The following is a 22,262-nucleotide window of genomic DNA, read 5'->3' as shown; positions in this document are numbered from 1 at the left end:
AAAAACATAAAAAAAATTTGACCAGTAATAGTAAAACAACAAATTAATCACACCCATAACCAGTAACATTTTGCTTTCCAGTAAAAAGTATCTGAACATGCTTAAACGTGTAGTGTAGTCTTTTTATATATATATATATGGAAACCTTTTATATCCTTTATTTCAAACTCTGATTTTAATAATGAATGAGGTAGGAGATAAAATAGCTTGATTCCCAACATTTATTAATTTACTGTTTTTCCTAAATTACCCTTTTTTATATCATAATTTGCTTCTCATGTATACATGACTATTTCCAACCCTTGTTTTTTTATTCATTATTATTGTTAATTTGTTATTAATATTATGTAAAAGAGATCTAACTATTTTACTTTATAATATTGTTGTAATATGCGGCCATCATTTTGCATCATCTCAATAAAAAAGTGTAGTGTTACCTATAGAGCTCGGGATCGTTTCGTCACGTCGCAATGCATGGTGGGAATCACGGTACGGAAGTATTTGCACTGTATAGTAGGCAGTACGTAATTATGTTGGTCATTAGATAATATTAGGTTTAATTTAGGCTATTTTTAGGAAAATGGTTCAGTATTGCTGTATTGTGAGCTGCTGTAATCGGTCTCACGATCGACAGGGCAAACGCCCCATAAATCATATAAGTGCTGGTCTTTTTGCTTTGCTTTGTAGTCAACTCCGTTAGCGCTAACGATAACTGATATTTTTATCACATGGTCAATAGATTTTCAGCTGCCAGAGTTAAGTAGCTAGCTACATTTACATTGAATGTATTCATTTAGCAGTTAACTAAAGTTCTGCTGTTAAGATTAAAACAGTAAGTACGTTGCTGTGTTTTGGGAGCAAGCTGTTAAGTTAAATATAAAAAATACTGATGTAGCTGTTAGCCAAATCAGCATATCAATTCTCGATTAGGAATGTCACCTCGCTTATTCATCTAGATTCGGGTGGATAGACTATGTTAGTGTAATACTGACAGGCTATGGCATAATTTGTACCTTATATTTCTAGAAAGCATCAGCCTATAGACACACAAATGCAGTGGTAATGTCTAGATATAGTCTCCTCTGCACTGGACCTTAAATGGCATTCTGTTGCTGAAGCTGTAGCTCTTAATCTTAAATGTTAATACTCTTTATTATTACTAATAGCTTACATATTATTCTATTGCTGGAGCTCTGTAGTTTAATTGTTATTATTACATGGCTTGGTTGAATACTAATGTTTAATGCGGTCTGTTATTTCTTGATAACAGACGACTGCTACATATAACACACAGTTGCCACGAAAAACAGAGTGTTGCCATGTTCACAGTTCTGTTCACTCTGGAGCAATACAATCGTTTTTAAATCAATAAACTCATTTATTTATCCGAAGACCGGCCGGTTACGCTATTACCATATTCCAACCGGCATTTGCGTGATCTCTAAAATGGCCGCCGTTACCCACAATGCACCGTTCCATGACGTCTACGCCCGAGCTCTACAGGCATGATTACACGGACACTTGCCTTCTTAACCTCGTATTTAATGGCCAGTTTGACTCGACTGAGCAGCGAGCGATGATGCTGGCCTTCCTCGAGCTCGGCTGATATATCACCGTTCAGGATGGCCTCGACCTCCTCGGTGTCTCTGCACAGATCCAGAACGCCAACCACAAAGTCTTTACACTGCATAGACAGCTTTCTGTAGTCATTCTGTAGAGAAACAGAGAAGAGCAGATGTGTTATTTTGAAGAGGCCTATTCTGCCCTTTTACAGAGTCTTGCTGTTGTTTTCAGGCTCTACTAGAACAGGTTTTCCTGCTTGAATGTTGATTATTTTCCTCATATTCTCCATTGTTGCGGCTCCTCTCTTCCCAGTCTGTCAGGAGTGTGTTTCCCGTAAAATGTTAAAGAAATCAGCTAGCTAGTTGTATATATCAGCAAAACCATATTGTCGCAAATTGGTCGTTGAACCACGTTGGTTAATGATGTCACGCAGGAGTGGAGTAAAAACTTATTTTAATGAATCTCTTTGATATCGAATTAATGCTAGATGTTCTGCAATAAATTACAGACATGTCATCTGAGGAGTATTTCTCAGTTTTCTCAGTTATTTTGCTTTATTTCCAGATTCCAGATCATGAGCAGTTCACAAATGCACACTCTTCAAAAACAACGCTTTAAACCTCTTGACAAACTAAAAGACGTAAATTACATTTGTATGTATTATAAATAAAAGATACAGATTGCACTGAATGTCAGCTTGCTTATTTTTCTCCAGATCAGGATTTATTGAGTCCACATATCATGCAAACAAGAAACTGCTTCTAACCGCAGGAGATCTGTCGTCACACACACACACACACACACACACACACACACACACACACACACACACACACACACACACACACACACACACACACACACACACACACACACACACACACACACACACTCACACACAACTCTGCAATGCTGTTCGCGAATTGTTGGAACGATGGTTTCGGGAAACACAGACTCGTTGAACAACTGATAACGATGATTTTGCGAACATAGTTTGCTAACGATGCTTTCGGGAAACACACTCCCGTTTACTTCCTGTCTCTATGAAGCCCCTCCTTCTGAAAAGCACACTGTGCTCTGATTGGTCAGCTGGATCAGTGTGTTGTGATTGGTCGAGCGCTTCGAGTGTGTTTGGGAAATGTCCCGCCCCTTACCATAACCACCAGTTTAACACACTACTAACTAACTCCACCAGGCCCCGCCCCTTTATTCTGCGTATGAATTATTATAATGAGGAATATTGTGACGTGTTCGTTCCCGGGAGAAACTCAAGACTACAATGGAGGCGTTTCAGGAGTTCAGAAACACTGACACTGATATAGAGAAGAACTGTGTGACTTTTTCATGCTCAAACAGCAACATTACACACTGAAGAGAGATGAAGATGAGAAGAAAAAAGAATAGCTCGTCTTTAAATGAAATCCCCGTCCACAGGGGCCTTTCAGTTGAAAAGGTTGTCAGACTCAAACAACCACTACAACATCTGACCCAAGGGCTTCAACAGGAGACACATGTCAGAATCCATCAAGCAAAGTTCAAACACAGTGCAAAAACAGCTGTTATAGTTAAAAAAAGAAAGAAAGACATTTTCTGATCAACAAAATTCTTCCAAGACTTGTAATTTTTCAAAGGGAACATGCTTCAGTTTGTGATTGTGTTCACACTACAACTATCGTTATTGTGACTAGGGCTGTCGAGGTGAAGGAATTTCCCTTGCGGTAATTTTGAGTTGCTCAATAGCGCGATATGCGGTTTTACCGCCATTTATTTATTTATATTTATTTGTTGCTATATAAATACGTGTTATGATGTGGTCAGCATACACAAAAAACAATGTAACCAATGTAACCGAAACTAAACAGCATCTCTGCGCATTGAAAGGCTGTCACTCAGCGCGCAGTTGTTACGCCAACGGACTGTCTCTGAGTGAGTCATTAAACCGTTCGTTCAAAGAAAACGTTCAAAAAAGCTGATTCCTTAAATGATTGCTGTAATGAAACAAGGTGCTAATTATTGTTTAACTTTGAGCTCCACTTTTCAAGGCTCAACTGGCCAGCAATGCTTCACTTTTGGTCAAAGCTGAATCAATGCTTTAATTAACAGAGACCAAGTGCTTTGATTCAATGCGTGACTCGCTGCTTTCCCCCCACGGCTTCCTCGCACTGTGTAATGCTGACGCCATTCATGGTAAATACCCTTACACGTTAAAAGGATGATAGCCTACGACAAATATTTCGCTTTCCTTGGAAACGGCAACCTTTTCACGAATATACATGACTTGACTTCAAAGACGGACGCAGGTAATCGCACGCGCTCAGTCGATCACATTCACTGTCTGTTTAGGCTTAAGCAGGGCCGGATTCAGCCGGCCCCACTAGGGGGTGCAGGAAGAATATCAGGGGGGGGCAAGTCATTTAACGGAACATTTAAATTTGACAAATATAGTGATTTGATTTATATTGTGATATATATCGATATGGCCAGAAATGAAAAAATATATTGTGAAATGAAAAAATCCTATATCGCCCAGCTCTAATCTATCAGCTCAAAGCTATCAGCTATCAGCATTTGATTTGTCTTATAGGTTTTATGTTGGATGCCCTTCCTGACACTACCCTCTGCATTTACCCGGGCTTGGGACCGGCACAAATAGGACACTGGCTTGTGCCCTGTTGAGGCTGCATTTATTTATTTATTTATTTATTTATTTATTTATTCTGTCTGTCTGTCTTGTCTGTCCTTTCGTTTTTTATTTCAATCTTTTTTATTTAATTTTTTGTATTTCTTTTTTATTATTATTTCTTTAGCTCTGTACACAGCATGGCTTATATCAGTCATTATAGCATCAGTCGTCTGCTTTTCTGTGCAAAAGTCCTATCAAATGTTTCCATATCTAGACCTGTTGTTATGGCCTTCTCGTGAGCCAGAACAACTAAATTTCTTTTTCTCTCATGTAGCATAGTGCGGCGGAAGGGGGTAAGAACACGAGACAAAGTGGAGAAAGAGCCCTCCCATGATGCAGATAATATTCCAATCACAAGTGAGGTCACATACATGCGATGGAGCTGAGGAAAGGCATTCTTATACCCGTGTAGATATGTGCAAATGGTGGAGAGGTCTACAAACCCTACGTTCTCATCACCATTAGTCTTTTTGAATTCTTTTTCCAACATAATTTTTGCGACAAGAATCTCATTGGAAAGTTTGTCACTGTCACAGTGTGTCTGCGTGCTCCGCTCTGCAGTGACTGACTGAGACGTGAAGCTCAGCAGGTTTACCACAAGCCGGAGAAGCGGCCAGTTAGCAGTTAGCCTGTCAGAGCGGTACTGCAATATTGCGGTTAACGCGACAGCCCTAGTTGTGACTAAATCAATGTTTTGTTGTTCTTTAAGAAAATTGTCTGCCCTGGAATAGTAAATCATTCTTGATATCAAAACATTACCGCAAGTCTAGAACATTTTTCACTTGTTCATACCGAAACCCGAAGCAAAATCTGATTAGACCACAAAAAGTATTTGGACATTTAACATACGTAGGCTATAACATTTCAAATCTAAGTTCTGTATCAGTGTGTCAAATGCTGCAGGATCTTTTCTCTTCACTAACATCACTTTTATTCATCATGCTTGAAGTCTAACAAAGTAACAGAATGCTGCATTATTGAATGTCTTAAATGAATGCATAATACTTTCAGGATTAACATGTTATTTCAATATTTTATAGTGACAAACTATGTTTACACGCTGCGTAATTCATAAAATTTAATTAATTAAAACTAAATTAAAACGAAATATGTAAAATTACCCCATAATGGAACCCCTTAAGATTCTATATAGAACCTTTTCTTTCAAAAAATGTATATCTACTGATATTCATATGTTAAGTAAAGTAAATAAACAATTTTTGTGTGCAGTTAGAATTTTTTACATTGTTAGAAAAGTCTTTGGAACAGAAAAGAAATACAAAATCATTAAAATCTCACCATAAAACAGAAATGTGTGAGTTAAAATCAACATTAAATCAGTCCTTCCAGAAAAACGCAGAGTTTTTTTGTGATTGTTGCGGGCAAAAATCCTTGATTATGCGGCACGTTTTCTTAAAAAATGCGATGGAATATGCAGGATATTTATGCAATTTTATGCGATGAAATTGCGGGAACTTGCAAAAACTGTTTGATGAAAAAAAAAAAAAAAAAAAAGTGATACCCCAACACCCTTTTCTCACTAGGCTACTACCTTAATGTAAGGGTCATTTCTTATTACTTCCTATGATAAGCAAGCACACTACATCACAGAAAGTGCTGGAATCTTTTTTTATTTCAGACCTTAATAAACACATGGTGTTAAACACAAACTTACAAAACATTGAGTCAAACAATTTTTTTAGCTTTACAAAATGAATATGCTACAACTTCTGTAAAAGTGAATAAATAAAACATAAAAAAATAAAATAAAAAATAAAAAAATAAAATGTGTGCTTCCTGTTTTACAGAGGTAGCTATACAAAACAGACATCTTCTGTTAGAATAAGTGCTTCCCATGTAATTAAGTGCGGCGTATTTGAAAAAATGCGGCCCCAGCATGAATATGCGGATTATGCACTAAATCATGCGATCGCATAATCGCGTTTTTCTGGAGGGACTGTTAAATCAAAACTCACGCGATTTATAATATGTATTACTGGCTTAATGCAAATGAATCACTTGTGCATATTATTTCAAAGAAAAAAATTGAATACATTGAAATTAATAAATCTCTGAAATTAATTAAGTGATGGAGTCTTAACTCTGAACTATTTCCAGTAGCAATGAACTGTGTTTTCTAGAACTCAGATTGATTCATTATTGATTCATAGATTGACACGAGAGTCTATATGTTTATGTGAATCATCCTGGATGATTCTCTGACTAAATAAATATTTTAAAGCAGAAAAGTCAATACCTCACTTGTTAACCTCGATACACTGAACCCACGAGACCAAATGCTTCTTTGCTTCATTTAAAATACATCATTGTCAGGATGGAATAAGCATAATCAACCAGTTTGTAGTCCTCCATATCAGTGTGATCTCCCAGCATGCACTGGTGCTGAGGTTCTGTTAAAAACATGACATGCTGTGCGTTTTATTGTTCTCTGTGGGATTCATTATACCTTCTCACACCACCAGGACGACAACAAACCTCTCAACAGCACGATAGTAATATAACTGACCATATGTTGAACCCAGACATCATGACATTATCAGTGGGTACGATGAGTGTACAATAGCTGCGAAAATGTGACATTTATTTGCTCAATAGGACAGAAGGTAAAAGTGTACAGTACAGCAAGAACTAAAGCAATATTTTGGTGAATCTCACAAAAGAACATATCCAAACCAGTCACCAAATCAAAAGAAATAAATATATAAAATATACAGAATATTATATGTAAAATATTATAATTAAATAAATAATCATAAAATTAATTCTAAATTCTCATTACTGTAATGCAGTCAGAGGTTTTACTTTTCATTTTATTCCATGCATTTAAAACCGCCTTTATGACGATTTAAATATAAAATGTATATACTAACATCATGAATAAATACTTGAAAATCACAAAAGATGTTTTTTGAACATTTTTACTGTATTACGGTAATGAGATGTACTTACAAATAGTATCAATTTTCTTCAAGCAAAAAATATTATTTTTAATTTCGAAATATGACCAGTTCTAGACAAGCTTTGTGAGATTCACACATGAATGCATTACTATCTATCTATCTATCTATCCATCCATCCATCCATCCATCCATCCATCTATCTATCTATCTATCTATCTATCTATCTATCTATCTATCTATCTATCTATCTATCTGTCAGTCTGTCTATCTATCTATCTATCTATCTATCTATCTATCTATCTATCTATCTATCTATCTGTCTGTCTGTCTGTCTGTCTGTCTATCTATCTATCTATCTATCTATCTGTCTGTCTGTCTGTCTGTCTGTCTATCTATCTATCTATTTATCTATCTGTCAGTCTATCTATCTGTCAGTCTGTCTATCTATCTATCTATCTATCTATCTATCTATCTATCTATCTATCTATCTATCTATCTATCTATCTATCTGTCTGTCTGTCTGTCTGTCTGTCTGTCTGTCTGTCTGTCTATCTATCTATCTATCTATCTATCTATCTACCTATATCTATCTATCCTATCTATCTATCAGTGTTGTTTGTGAATCAGTGAACTTTGAATACACACATGAGATCTGCAGCAGAATAACATACGACATAATTCATAATTCTGTCTGAAAGAGAAGCTGTTGTACTGATACAGAGCTGAAGAGAGAGCTCAGTTTATCTGAAGTATATCTCTGGCTCATCTACAGCGATTCGGTTGTCCAGATACGCTGACAGACAGTCTAACCTTGACAAAAAAGCTGAATCGGCAAGCATGACATTTACTGTTAGTCTGAGTTAGTGAATGTAGTCAAACATATTTACCAGAGTGAAGCCATTGTGCTGCGATGTCTCTTTATTACGGTTCTTTTTATCCTGTCGACGGCGGCAGCACACACACAAACATACACACACGCAACACAAGTTAAAATGCTGTTAAAATGGAGATAAATGTTAAGATTAAAGATGCAAATATAAGATGAAGTTTAATTCTGAGAGAGTTTAGGATGGAGAAGGAAATTCATGTTAAACACAACAAAATGCTGCTGGAGAAAGAGTGGCCACGTTCACACTGCACGACTGGTTCATTATGACTCAGTTCAGTGAGGGAGTCATTTGTTATATCTGAACGATTCACTGAATCTGATTCGATTCGAGATCTGTTTGACTGATTACAAAACCAACTCAAAAGAGTCATATGTTTACGAATCGGACATCACGGTAAAGCATTAATATCTAAACATAAAATAAAAGTTACTCCAATGTATTTAGTGTTTTAAGGTACAGAATGTCATTCGTCTGTTGCGCAACAAAAAAGAAACGGTTTACAGGCGCAGGGTTACGTATTCTCAACGGATTTCGGTATTATAAGACAGCAAAGGAAAAAAAACACTTTGCCTGCTGCGATAAATGCAACAAGGTGAAGGTCAGACGTCTAATTTATTTGTGGGAATTGGAAAAAATAGTAACTATTTTATGTTTTTGCCGAATTTGTGGCTGATTCAAATGAAACCGTACATTTTCCTACGAACTGCTTACGCCCCACCATTCAAGATTATTTTGTCTAAAAATCACATTTTCACACATGCACATCGCACCAATACATATAGGCTATCTTGTTTCGGCCACGGATTAAAACAATTTAAAAGATAATAGAGACTTTTTTATCTCACAACTCTTGACTGCAAATTGCAATTCTCACTTTTTTTTCCGCAATTGAGTTTATATCTCAAAATTCTGACTTTTCAATTATACATTGCAAGTTATAAATTAAAATTCTGAGGAAAAATGACTTAAATCTTTTTATATATAGTTTATATCTCACATTTCTGACATTATAACATGCAATTCTGATTTTATATAACATGCAATTGCAACTTTATCTCATGCAATTCTGAGGGAAAAAAAGTCAAAATTGCGAGATAAAAAGTTGCAATTAGCTTTTTAATTTTTTTATTCAGTGGTGGAAACAAAGCTTCATGAAATCGCCACCTCGTAAAATAATTGTTTTCCCCGTGAGATTGAGTTGAAATGACTCTGGAGCAAGAAAGAATCGTACTAAAACGCGAATGAAAAATACTGTAAATACTGCGAGATCTTGCTGGCGGGAATGGGACAAAACATAGAAGGTGCGGGCACAAAAAAAAGTACAAAAATAACTAAAAACATAAAAAAGACAAAAAAATTAAAATAAATATGACAAACAACAAAAAAAAAATGAAAATAAAATGAAAATATATAAATAAAATATTAACAAAAAGATATACTATTATAGTATATCTTGCTACCATAACACTTGTGAACACAATGTTTTCACGACTGTCACTAGCTGTTTCCGTCAACCTATTTTTATGTGCATTTTGGGATATCGCAAATAAAAAAAAATGGATGGAAACGTCTCGGTTACGTATGTAACCCTAGTTCCCTGATAGGGAACGAGACGCTGCGTCAAACGCTGCGGGAACGCCCCTGCGTTGTGCGTCATGAAGCACGTATGGAATCAGCCCAATGGAGAGATGAAACGTCATAGGCGGGTGACGTCATCGACCAGGAAACTATAAAGCACCCCAAAAACACAAGCGCATTAGCTTCTGATAGGCTTGAAGGAAGCGCTAACGGGAGTGCCGGGAGTATGGCGGAGCGACGCAGCGTCTCGTTCCCTATCAGGGAACTAGGGTTACATACGTAACCGAGACGTTCCCTTTCAAGGGAACTTCGAGCTGCGTCAAACGCTGCGGGAACGCGAATACCCACGTCGCCATAGGACCAAATGACCGTCATGTGAGACTAGCGCACAGAGGACGAGAGCACCTGTGCCCCAGGGGTAGAGCTTAAGTCTAGGTCATAGAACTTAATAAAAGTATGCGGTGAAGACCATCCAGCCGCATCACAAACATCACTCAGGGAAACCCCCGACAAAAGAGCTTTAGAAGCAGCCATACTCCTGGTAGAGTGAGCTCGGACAACCAAAGGTGAAGGCTGGCCAGCCGACTCATAAGCAAGTGAGATAGCCTCAACCACCCACATGCTCATTCTCTGTTTAGACGCCGGACACCCTTTCCTGGGTGGCCCGAAACATACAAAAAGTTGTTCTGATTTCCTCCACAGGGCAGCTCTGTGGACATAAGCGTCTAATGCCCTAACAGGGCAGAGTGAATTAAGTTTCTCCTGGTCCGATGACATAAATGGAGGAGGACAGAAAGCCTGCAGAACCGTAGGTCTAACAATATTAGTAGGAACCTTAGGAACGTAACCTGGTCTAGGATGCAGAAAAGCTTTAACCATGCCAGGTGCAAATTCCAGGCACGAGGGTGAAACCGACAGAGCCTGCAAATCTCCGATTCTTTTTAGTGAAGAGATAGCAAGCAAAAAGATAGTCTTAAAAGTGAGAAACTTCTCGGGAACTTCTTCGATAGGTTCAAAAGGAGCTAGGGAAAGACCTTCTAATACAATGGCCAGATCCCAAGTCGGCACCCTCGTACGAACTGCTGGCCTCAGCCTCAAAGTGCCACGGAGGAAACGAGTTATAAGCGGGTGTCTCCCAAGAGAAACTCCACTGAAAGGGACGTGGTAAGCAGCTAGTGCCGCCACATACACCTTTAGTGTGGAGGGGGATAACCCTGTGGAGAAGCGCTCCTGCAGGAATTCCAGCACTGCACCCACTGGGCAGTTAACTGGGTCCTGCAGGTGTTCTCCACACCAAGAAGTGAAAAGTTTCCACTTCAAGGCATAAAGCTTCCTCGTGGATGGAGCTCTGGAGTTAAGAATGGTCTCAACAACCTCGGTTGAGAGACCGGAGTCTATGAGCTGGGCCCCCTCAGAGGCCAAGCCCACAGTTTCCACAATTCTGGGCGGGGGTGAAGTATCGTGGCCCCCGCCTGGGAGAGTAGATCCCTCCTGACCGGGAGCTCCAAAGGAGAACCGTCCAGGAGAGAAATCAGGTCCGCAAACCATACTCGGGCCGGCCAGAACGGGGCTACTAGTAGTAGACTGACCCCGTCCCGGCGGACCCTCTCCAGAACTCCTGGTAACAGAGCAATCGGGGGAAAGGCGTACAGACGTGACCTCGGCCACGGCTGCACCATAGCATCCAACCCCAGGGGGGCTGGAAGAGTGATGGAGAACCACCGATGACAATGAGTGGTCTCCTTGGAAGCGAATAGGTCCACCTCGGCGCGACCGAAACTCAACCAAAGGAGCTCCACCACCTCGGGGTGGAGTCTCCATTCCCCTGGCCTCGGCCCCTGCCTCGACAGGGAGTCTGCTACCACATTCAAATACCCAGGGAGATACATTGCTCTCAGAGATAGTAGCTTCCCTTGGGACCACAGGAGGATCTGACGGGCCAACTTGTAAAGCCGGCGAGACCGCAGGCCCCCCTGATGATTTATATAAGAGACCACCGACGTGTTGTCTGATTGAACTAACACATGATGGCCTCTCAGGTCTGTTAGGAAGTGTTTCAGAGCCTGAAACACAGCCAACATCTCTAGACAATTTATGTGCCACGAAAGATGATGATCCTGCCACAGACCTTGGGCTGGGCGACCACTCATGACCGCCCCCCACCCTGTGAGGGAAGCATCCGTCGTTAGCGTTATGCGACGACAAAGAGCCCCCAGCACAGGACCTTTGGATAGGAACCAAGTTTCTCTCCACATGACCAGAGCACGAAGGCAGCGCCGTGTGACTTTGAACGTGCGGAGCGGATTTCCCCTCGGGGAGAATCCCTTGGTCCTGAGCCACCACTGTAGCGGTCTCATGTACAACAGGCCGCAAGGTATAACGTTGGACGCTGCTGCCATCAGACCCAACAGTCTCTGAAACTGCTTGACAGTGAGTAGCTGGCCTAGCTTCACTTGTTTCACAGCTGAGAGAATCGAAGCGATGCGGGTCGGAGAGAGTCGCGCCCGCATCGATACCGAATCCCAAACGACACCCAGAAAAGTGGTCTTCTGGGAAGGAGATAATACACTTTTCTTTGCGTTCAGCCTCAACCCCAACTTTCTGATATGAGCGAGGACGACATCTCGATGCCGAACCGCCATCTGCTCGGTCTGAGCTAAAATCAACCAATCGTCGATGTAATTGAGAATACGAATGCCCTGAAGCCTCAGAGGCACTAGTGCTGCATCCATGCATTTCGTGAAAGTGCGGGGAGATAAAGCTAGGCCAAACGGAAGAACCCTGTACTGGTACGCCTCGCCCCCGAAGGCGAACCTCAGGAACTTCCTGTGTTGTGGAAGGATGGACACATGGAAGTATGCGTCCTTCAGATCTATCGTGACAAACCATTCCTCGGACCTGACATGAGACACGATCTGCTTGATAGTGAGCATCTTGAATTTTAGCTTCCCTACCGAGCGATTCAATATGCGCAGGTCTAAAATTGGACGCAACCCCCCATCCTTCTTTGGAACGATGAAATATCGGCTGTAATAACCTGACTCCAAACTGGGAGGAGGAACCCGTTCTATAGCCTCTTTTTGAAGGAGCGTTTTCACCTCTTGTTCCAATACCAGAGCCTGCTCGGGGCCCACCACTGTGTGCAGAACCCCTCTGAATTTTGGTGGACGACACCTGAACTGGATAGCATAACCCTTTTCTACTGTCTGCAGGACCCAATGAGATATTTTTGGAAGGCTTTTCCACTCTGCCAGAAATTCTACTAAGGGTACCAGCCTCTCGAGACTGGCCTCTGGTGTAACTTGAGCAGCAGACGCAGCGCCCTGTAACGGCGCACCGGCAGGGAACAACTGGTCTGACCGCTCTGAGACCCTCCTCAGAGGGAGCGAGCGTCCCTCGGGAAAGCGCTCGCTGGGATCGTCTGTGCCCCGGCATAAAGGCGGGGTTGGCAGAACGAGCCCCTTAGGGCACCGAGGAGGAATGGGCACCGTAAAAAGAGGTGAACACCTTTCCGCCTCGGTGGGGACCACCCTCAGCATCCTGAACGGCTTGGCGTCAGGACTTCTTCTTAGCCGAAGCCTTCTTAGCTAATATAACTGTCCTCAGATCAGTTCTACTGGGAGAAGGCTTCGGCTGAGAGTGTCGCGGCTGAGCCCACTGTCCAGCAGGGGGAGCACGAGACGCGACACTCTGCCTCTGCTGCGCTCTATGTGATGAGCTCGAAGACGGCCGGGGCTGCTCCCGCCCAGCAGCCCCAGGGACATGAACTTTAAGGGGAAGAAACTTTTTAAAAGCTGCAGTTTGTTTCTTTTCTTCTTGGAATTTATCGATAACTGAATTCACAGCATCACCAAACAACCCCATGGGAGAAAGAGGAGCATCTAAAAGAAAAGCTTTTTCTCTCTCTTTAATATTAGTCTGATTTAACCACAAATGTCTTTCTGCGGCCACCAGAGCTGCCATAGAACGACCCATTAATTTGGCCGATTCTCTGGTGGCACGCAGGGATAAATCAGCAGCCTGACGCAGATCGCGAACTACGTCAGTACTGACCTCCTCACTCTCACTCATGTCCCTTAGCAGATCAGCCTGGTATGCCTGCAAGATTGACATAGTATGCAGACATGACGCAGCCTGACCTGCTGCCGAATATGCTTTACCCACCAAAGCCGAAGTGTTTCTTAAAGGCTTGGTGGGTAATGCCGGTGCCTTAAAAGATGATGCTGCTTCGGGGGAGAGATGGCTCGCAAGCGTCTCTTCCACACGAGGCAAAGCACCATAACCATGAGCCTTGGCTCCCATAATATTAGTGTATGTTGAAGTCTGGGGACTAAACACTCTATATGACACCGGTTTTCTCCATGATTTCGACACCTCGGTGTGGAGATCATGGAAAAACGGCAGGCACCGGCGTGGAGGCTGCACACGTGACGGCAAAAATCTCTCATCCAACTTTGATTTAGAAACAGACTCCTGTCTAGTCACTGGCCATTCAATATTAAGTTTTTCAACAGCTCTTGTTAACACCTCCACAAGCTCATCACTCTCAGGAGTGTGGGGTGGCGAATCCTCCACATCTCCCTCAACACTAACAACATCAAGTTCCTCAGAACTGGATAGCTGCAGCATTGGTGCCTCAGCCCGAGCGGAAGAAACCGCAGCACGTGCTTCCGAACCCGGGACTGAGGCACTGGATCTCACAGGTGAAGGGAGAGATAAGGCAGAGCCCGTCTCAAACCCCGCTGTGAGATCCATCTGCGATCCCCACGATAAGCGCCGCCGCTCTGCCTCGGCAGAAGCGGGACCCGAACCGCGGGGAGCGCGCACCGAACCGCTCTCCTCAAAGAGCGATCGGCGGGAGCGGAGCGTCCTTAACGGCAAACGCTCGCAATGCTCACAGTCTGCTCCCTCGAGAGCAAACTGGGCATGCTGAACTCCCAAACAAACAACACAAAGATCATGTGTATCCCCGCTCGTTAAATAACGCGAGCAGGGAGGAACACACTTTCTAAACTGCTGTTCGTCCGCCATAATCTCTCAATATATATATATATAGGGATAAATTGTTTGTGTGGTGCAGGGTATGTAAGACAGACAATATCACACCGGGACAGATTCACATGTAGCGCGACTGAAAGCACAGAAGCTAATGCGCTTGTGTTTTTGGGGTGCTTTATAGTTTCCTGGTCGATGACGTCACCCGCCTATGACGTTTCATCTCTCCATTGGGCTGATTCCATACGTGCTTCATGACGCACAACGCAGGGGCGTTCCCGCAGCGTTTGACGCAGCTCGAAGTTCCCTTGAAAGGGAACAGATTCAATTGAGTGGCATAAACGTTTTATCCAATAAGAACACATGTGCATAAACTACGATGGAAACATTTACCAAATCAATTCCCCGATGCGCATCAAAAAAGTTGTGACTTTTTCTTACTGATATTTAGCGTCAGTTTATCAGGAAGTGACGATTTTGTTCTTTTCGGATCACTGGATGTAAACGTTGCTTTATTCTTTTATTTTTATGCGATAATCCATGATAAATTCGCAACTTTGGATGGAAACATAAGTGACTCCTGTATTATTTTCATGCATGCAATAATTTAAGAGATTCGCTCTTTTAATTAAAAAGTGGCTGTGACTCCCCAAAACGTTGCTGTGTGTACGTGGCCAATAAAACGATTATGCAAAATATCTAAGGAAAAATAAATATCAAAACATGACATTAAAGCAAAATAAATAAATAAAATGGTGCACATTGAAAAAAATCAGCATGTTGGTCCAGTCATCCTACCTTAAACTCCTTTTCGATGTTGGCGAGCTTGGCGAGCTCATTGCTCAGCTCCAGCGCTGTCAGTACGGGATCCTCGCTGGATAAAGAGAGATACGCCGGGCTAGCGAGTCCACGATACGCGTTTATCCTAGACCGCGAGTGGCTAAATGCATCTTTCCTCTGCTTCTCCGTGCACTCGGCACACTTGCAGAAGTAGTCGTGTGGCCGCTCGATCCTGGCGCCTTTCATTAGTAGCATGTGCACCACTTCGTATTTCTGGCAGTGCGCGGCTAAGATGATAGGAGTGATATCGGGCGAGAACCGCGTGCCGTCTTCGTCGTACGAGTAGAAGTCGTCGTCTTGCAACTCACAGGGGCTTCGAGTCAATCGCTCGCTGCTCGCGAATGACGGATGTCCCAGAATGGCCTCCACAATTCGTATGTAACCTTTGGAAATGGCTAATAGGAGGGCATCCCCGACACGGGCCAGATTGTCTCGTCGCAGGAGAAGCTCGGTGACCTCAAAGTGTTCGTTACCCACGGCTAATTGCAATCCGTTCTGTCCCATGTAGTCGACGCAGTTCACGTTGAGCGTGGATGATTCCTCTAGCATCTTTCGGACCACCGGGATGTTCCCGTACTCCGCTGCGTCTAGAAAGCGTTCCTCCTCCGCTGTGAGACTGCTTCCCCGAGCGTTGAACATGAACGCCGGTCCACGAATCGCTTGGCGTCGACCCTTATTTTCTCGCGTTAAGGTCATCCTACGATGGGGGAAAGCATCCGAGGATTTCCTGCAGAGTAAAAAATCAAGTCAGCTTTATTCATACAGCGCTTTTTACAATACAGATTGTTTCAAAGCAGCTTTTACAGATTTAACAGGAAAATAATGCAGCAAAGTTTAAGTTCAGTGATGGTTCATTTTTGTTGTAAACAAAGTTATTATTTAGTTGTTTTGGAGAAAACAGTGATGTCATCGTCCAGCTCAGTATAATGGTCAGATCAATAATATTGTTGAATTGAATATTAAATTAAATGTTCGCAACTAAGCAGGCCAAAAGCAGAAGGCGACGATTGCAAGAAACCAAAACTCCATCAGTGACAGAATGCAGGAAAAACCCTTGGGAGAAACCAGTCGCTCAGTTCTCCTCTGGCCAACGAACGAACCAACAAACAGTGTACGATTATGATTCAGGTAGCATTACAGATCAGAAGTCAGATTGGATCAGAACATTCAGAATATTATCCAGTTCCATATGGTTGACAATCAGACCCTATACGTCAAGCTCATCCAAATGGAAGTGCACCTTTAGTCGCTTGGCTAAACCCCACATCGCTCTTCATCCAGCATGTTGAGTGTCTCTCAGGGTGAGAGAGATGAGAAGTGGTGTGTCGTCAGAGACGTGATCGCAAAGGGATGCAGGGCGAAGGTGATTCAGGAGATCGGTCCTGCTGAAGGCGAGATCGCCCACTGGCTTTTAATAGCTTTTTAATGAAACACAACAGATGCTACATGCAGACAACAGGTGGAGTGACGTATGTGCTAAAATCCTGCTGACTCACATTTAGTCGAGGTGAACAGGACAGGCAACAGTGAATACTTATTACAGTGTTAAAGTCCCCCTGTGGCGAAAATCCAGCTTTGAATGTTGTTTATTATGTCTATGTGGTGTTTTTAATATGCTTTAAGACAAAACGTGTGTAGCTTCATACGTCGACAGCATTGCGGAGTATTTTCTCCTTAAAACTGCAAAGACAGTCTCAAAAACACGGTTTGAAATCGCTGGTGTTTCTGACATCACAAACTACCTTGTAACCAATCAGATCAACGTGTGGATCTCTGAGTGAGTGAGTGAGTGGAGGCGGGGCTCATTTGCATATTCATAGAACCGCGCATACTAAATGAGGCAAGGGTGTCGAGTTACATTCAAGATATTTTAAGACATGAGAAGAAAAAACGTTTAAATAAGTCATTTTGGTGATCAAATATAAGTTTTAAGGGATAAAATTATTGGTACAGGGGGACTTTAAAAGTTATTGGGCCTGTGGGCTTTCGGTTAGTTGACAAACTGACATCTTGAGACATACATCGTGGTGAAAGCTGCAGGTTTGAATGCAGTCAGTCCAATCCTATACTTTCCTCTCTACAGTCTGTATCCGACAACGTCTAAAAAACATCCTAAAAATTTGGGGAGTTGGTTGGGAGTTGGGAATTTGGTACTAGAACTCTCCCAAAATAACAAATGTTTATTCTGAAAGTGTCTCCACACCTTTTGACCAATACATTTCTATGACTTTTGCCAGTAATTCTGTGCTTTTAAACTCCCTAGTATGAAAATCTCAGAGAATCCACCAACACTGTTTACTGAGCCACAATCATGCTGTATTAAACAAATAAAACACATTACGCCACAAACAAACTCTGCTTCAACACAGTATAATCCTTCCAAAAAAAAGCACACAGTGCCTCCAAATCATGTATTAAAAACCGTATTGATTCTGTTATTGTTCTCTTATAAATAAATAAAAAACATTCAAGACAATAAAGGACTTCAGCACAAGTTTATCTCATGCATGCTTTTCCTGTTGATTCCAATATGGGACAAAAATGACATTGGGATATTTAGTTTTTCTGCTATTGAATGCGATATGAAAAAAAATCCACCAGATGACTTGAATAGCTCTGTTTGGAAGAATTAATCATTCTAGAATGATTTAGGTGATTTCGGAGCGAATCTGCATAGAAAACAATAATAAAATGACAAGCTTAGATAAATACAATAGAACAAAGACACAGTGCTTTATGTTTTCAGGTAAATCTAACAGTATTCAGATACAGAAATTGAATAATCAAATGTAAAATATCAGTGCAGAGTCTTCTCTGTATAAATATAAATATATAAATTTTTATAACAAATTGAAATAAAAACGGATATAAAAAGCTACAAAAGCGATTTTCTCTTTGTATTTAGTTGTTTGAGTGACATTAATGACACAGACAGCAACAGGTTTATTAGGCTGCTATCACTTTAAGAGCAATTGCACCGATACGCATCCATTTTCTTTCTCAATAGTTTAAGTTCAGCTATAAGTGTGTGTTTAGGAAGATACTCGCAGGGATTTTGATTGTATGTGTCCTTAAAATACGAATAGACCCGAAAAAGCACAGGATTCGGTGTTTTGCAAGTTCTGAATTGAGTTTTCTTTTACGTCTTCTTCCACTAAAATGGTTTAAAATCACTTGAATGTTTAAACTGCCCGGACCTAAAACATGTGCTATACAGGTTAAATTCTGCAATTAATCCATATGGATCAACTACAATCCCTATACTTGACATCACACATCATACGATCGTGGATGCTACAACGATATATCGCACAGTCCTAATAGAATGAGTTAGTTTAATTTAAAGGCTGAATTTGTGCCCGGTCTTCAGGATTTATTAGAGCAGGGAAACTGATTTCACACAGCTCAGGTCACGTCACGAGAGGACAGAGAGGAGAGCAAGCGTTCAGCTGGAAATCTCCACTTCTACCATGACCATGCAATAACCCAAGAGCCCGAAAACCCCTGGACTCTAGCAAACAACCGGAAATGACTTGATCTGCTCCGGAGTGAAGTTTGAGTCAACTTCTACTGCATACAACATCATCAAAACTATTAAATAACAAGTATGGGAATTATGGGAATTATGTAGTGAGAAACAAAGAAAAACTCTTACATTTGAGCTTACTTTAAAAAAAAATATATATATATATATATATATATATTTACATTACATGTTGTTATGCATGTCAAGTCAAGTCAAGTCATCCTCATTTATATAGCGCTTTTAACAATGTAGATTGTTTCAAAGCAGCTTTACAGAGATAAAGATATGATTTAAGGTAACAGAGATTGGTTTGGTTTTATAGTGGCTCTTGAAAAATGTTTTTTCCAGCTAAAGTTAGTTTTGATTGATTCACTTCCGTCTAAATAATCATTTTTTATTAAATTAGGGGCCGCTAAGACGACAACGTTCTGGCATTTGGCAGAGGCTTTTATCCAAAGCGACTTACATTGCATTCAACGTATATATAACTTCATGAATTCCCAGGGAATCAAACGCATGACTTTGGCATTTTCTTGAGATATACACTTTACTTTATTGACCGCCTTTTTAAACAAATTAGATTTGTGCATATGGCTCAATTTACACTTGTCTACAACATGATGAATATCAAGCATTTAAGCATAAGCATTCATAATTATAAAAACGTTTCATGACCCACCTAACACATTTTTTGTTCCCAATATGTTTTCAGAACATGCATCTTTAAAGTGAGCCAGGACAGTTTTCTTCATGATTTTTAGGTTTGCAGAATGTTGTGAGAAAATTCAGTTTTTGTTGAAGGAACATAAATTCTCAAAAAGGTGCGATAATAATTGAAATGGTCAAATATTAGCTTATTAATGGTCCTGGTTGATAGGCTACAGTATATTGTATATTACAGTATATTGTTTACTGATTATTCAACTGATTATACGTTGAATGCAATGCAAGTCGCTTTGGATAAAAGCCTCTTCCAAATGCATAACATGTCATGTAAATATATATTGGGGACATTTCATTTTGTATTTAACAACACAACTATTAACTATTGTAACTATTACAACATTATTTTCCTGTTATCTCTGTAAAGCTGCTTTGAAACAATCTGTATTGTAAAAAGCGCTATATAAATAAAGGTGACTTGACTATTAATATCAGACATAGATGATCTGTTTTGAGGATTTTTTTTCGTTGCAATTTCATATCATCTAATACGAATGCTTTCCTAATATTAAGGATGATGTAAAAGTTGACACATGGTAAAAGCAAATCGGAGCAAAGAAATCAGAAATTCTGAGTTTATGGAAAAAGAGAGAAAAAGTGAGCTGAAGCTATTTCTATTCCTTTCATTAAAACACCCTCTCCGTTATGGTGAAAAATGGATCGATTGATGTAAATTATGCAGCTCGTTTTTAATCATGTGCAAACAGTGAGAGTTAAACACGCATGAGGTTTTAAAATGAGCCTATATATGATCATCACACAGCAATGCTTCATACGACACGCATCATGACGGCCTATATCTGTCATTCTGCGGCTCTGTTTACTCCGAAACAACCCAGATCAACATCTGTGGGCATTTGCGAGTCTGGACAGCATGTGCACAGAAGCACATCCACCGGTAATGAGCTGCATCACTCACACAAATGCTCTTTCTGACTCGCTGATGTATTGAAAGACCAGTCTCAGATCTGAATTCATTCATTATCATGTCTATCCTGAAAAGCAAATCTCAACACAGAGGTTATAAATCAACTTACTTCTTTAGTGGCCAATTATATCATTGCCCATCACATGAGAACTTGAACTTTGCAACTTCAAATATTGTGCTATATTTTCTAACTGATCAAGACTTATAATTTTTCGCCTGAAAATTTGTGAAAAAAATCCCAACTTTTGCACAACAAAACATGCTTATGAGAAAATATTAAAATCTCTTTTCAGCTTTGAGCTTCTGTAAAAATATTAGATTAATTCATTTTACAAGTATTTTAATGTTCAACCGTGGACATTTCATTTCATTTTACAAAAATGTTGTTTGAATAAAATCAATATTTGTGCATATATCTATGTAATGCATGAAGGGTCAGCTGCTATAAGAAGCTTTTATATGACTTTGAAATTTGATTCATCCTAAAACCCAGAGCCGGCCAAGCCACTAAGCGACCGTTGCAATTGCATAGGGCCCCGTGGCCAGCAGAGGGCCCCCTAGAGTCACTGCTAGCTAGTGAAAAAAAAAATAATAATAATTATTCGCAAACAAAAGTAACATAAAATTAATAAATAAAAAGAAATGGGCCTACAGGCGCTCTTTATCAGGCATCATGATAAGCACAGAGTTGTTATTTATTAATTAGTTCTTTATTATGGCAAATCAGCTGGGAGCTCCCCGCGAGGGCGCGCGCGAGTCTTGACCCTGACTGACCTATGATGTCACTCGTTGTCACTTGGTCAGTCAGTTAGCGACTTGTCGACGATGCCTGACAAGAAACGCAAATATCTTTCTGGCCATGAAAAACGGCAAAAAAAGAGGCTGGAAGAAGAGAAGAAACAAGAAGATAAAGGTACGTAAGCCTGTAGGCTTAATTTTCCCATATTTGTATGGATAATCTGCACTAAAAGTCTTATATTAATATTAGCCTAAATCGTGCTTGTATTAATTTTCGTTATGTTATATTTGTTTACATGCTAATAATACGCTGCATAAAATTGGTTTAGTATTAAACCTATACCATTTGATGTGGTGTTAAAGCATTTAACAGAACAATATCAACCCAGTTTGGCTTCTACACTAAAGGGCTAACATTAATTTACTCCTTATGTCCCCTTTCCAGGAGCACTATTAAAGTATATGCTGCCAGTGCCAGTAAGCAAAGCTCCAGCTGTTGGTGAGTATAAAGGGGCTGTAAAATGATTTAAAAAATTAAGTCTAACTTTATGTATAATTTTTTTTTTTATTTCATTGCAGCTCAATCAACCACTTCTATTCCTGGTTCACAACAGTCATATCACCCAAGAAGCTGACAATGCTGGTAAGTTCTGTGTTTTAGTTTGTTTAACCTATAGAGATAGATCTATTCCCCACTTGTTGTAGTGTCCTGTCCTTTGCTCATAAATGAAATCTGTCATAAAGGTGAGTGTGTAGTAGCTGTTTCTATTGAAATGTTACCTTATTCTTGTTATTGTTACTATTGATCTTCTTTGTGGTGTTTCAGATGTTATTGTTAATTTATTTTATTTGAAAATTCAAACATTTTAAATGTTCT

The 22,262-nt window shown here is 40.5% G+C and overlaps 1 protein-coding gene across 3 annotated transcripts in view; it reads right to left on the bottom strand.

Moving 5' to 3' along the window:
- trpc3 (transient receptor potential cation channel, subfamily C, member 3) overlaps positions 1-22,262 on the bottom strand; it is a 74,389-nt gene that overhangs the window by 50,703 nt on the left and 1,424 nt on the right. The window contains exons 1-4 of one of the 3 annotated variants that reach the window (XM_077224284.1): positions 16,711-16,855; positions 15,429-16,197; positions 8,055-8,105; positions 1,526-1,711 (exon numbers count right to left, since the gene is read on the bottom strand). In XM_077224284.1, the coding sequence (XP_077080399.1) occupies positions 1,526-1,711; positions 8,055-8,105; positions 15,429-16,166 (975 nt within the window). In that variant the 5' untranslated portion in view covers positions 16,167-16,197; positions 16,711-16,855. Of the gene's footprint in view, positions 1-1,525; positions 1,712-8,054; positions 8,106-15,428; positions 16,198-16,710; positions 16,856-22,262 lie in introns of those variants that run through there. The other 2 variants (XM_077224269.1, XM_077224277.1) reach the window with 2 other exon arrangements.

Source organism: Siphateles boraxobius, unplaced genomic scaffold (genome assembly GCF_051911475.1).
Source record: "Siphateles boraxobius isolate OS27281-9 unplaced genomic scaffold, OSU_SipBor_1 123, whole genome shotgun sequence".
Lineage (NCBI taxonomy): Eukaryota > Metazoa > Chordata > Actinopteri > Cypriniformes > Leuciscidae > Siphateles > Siphateles boraxobius.
This window is presented reverse-complemented; position numbering and strand designations above follow the sequence as displayed.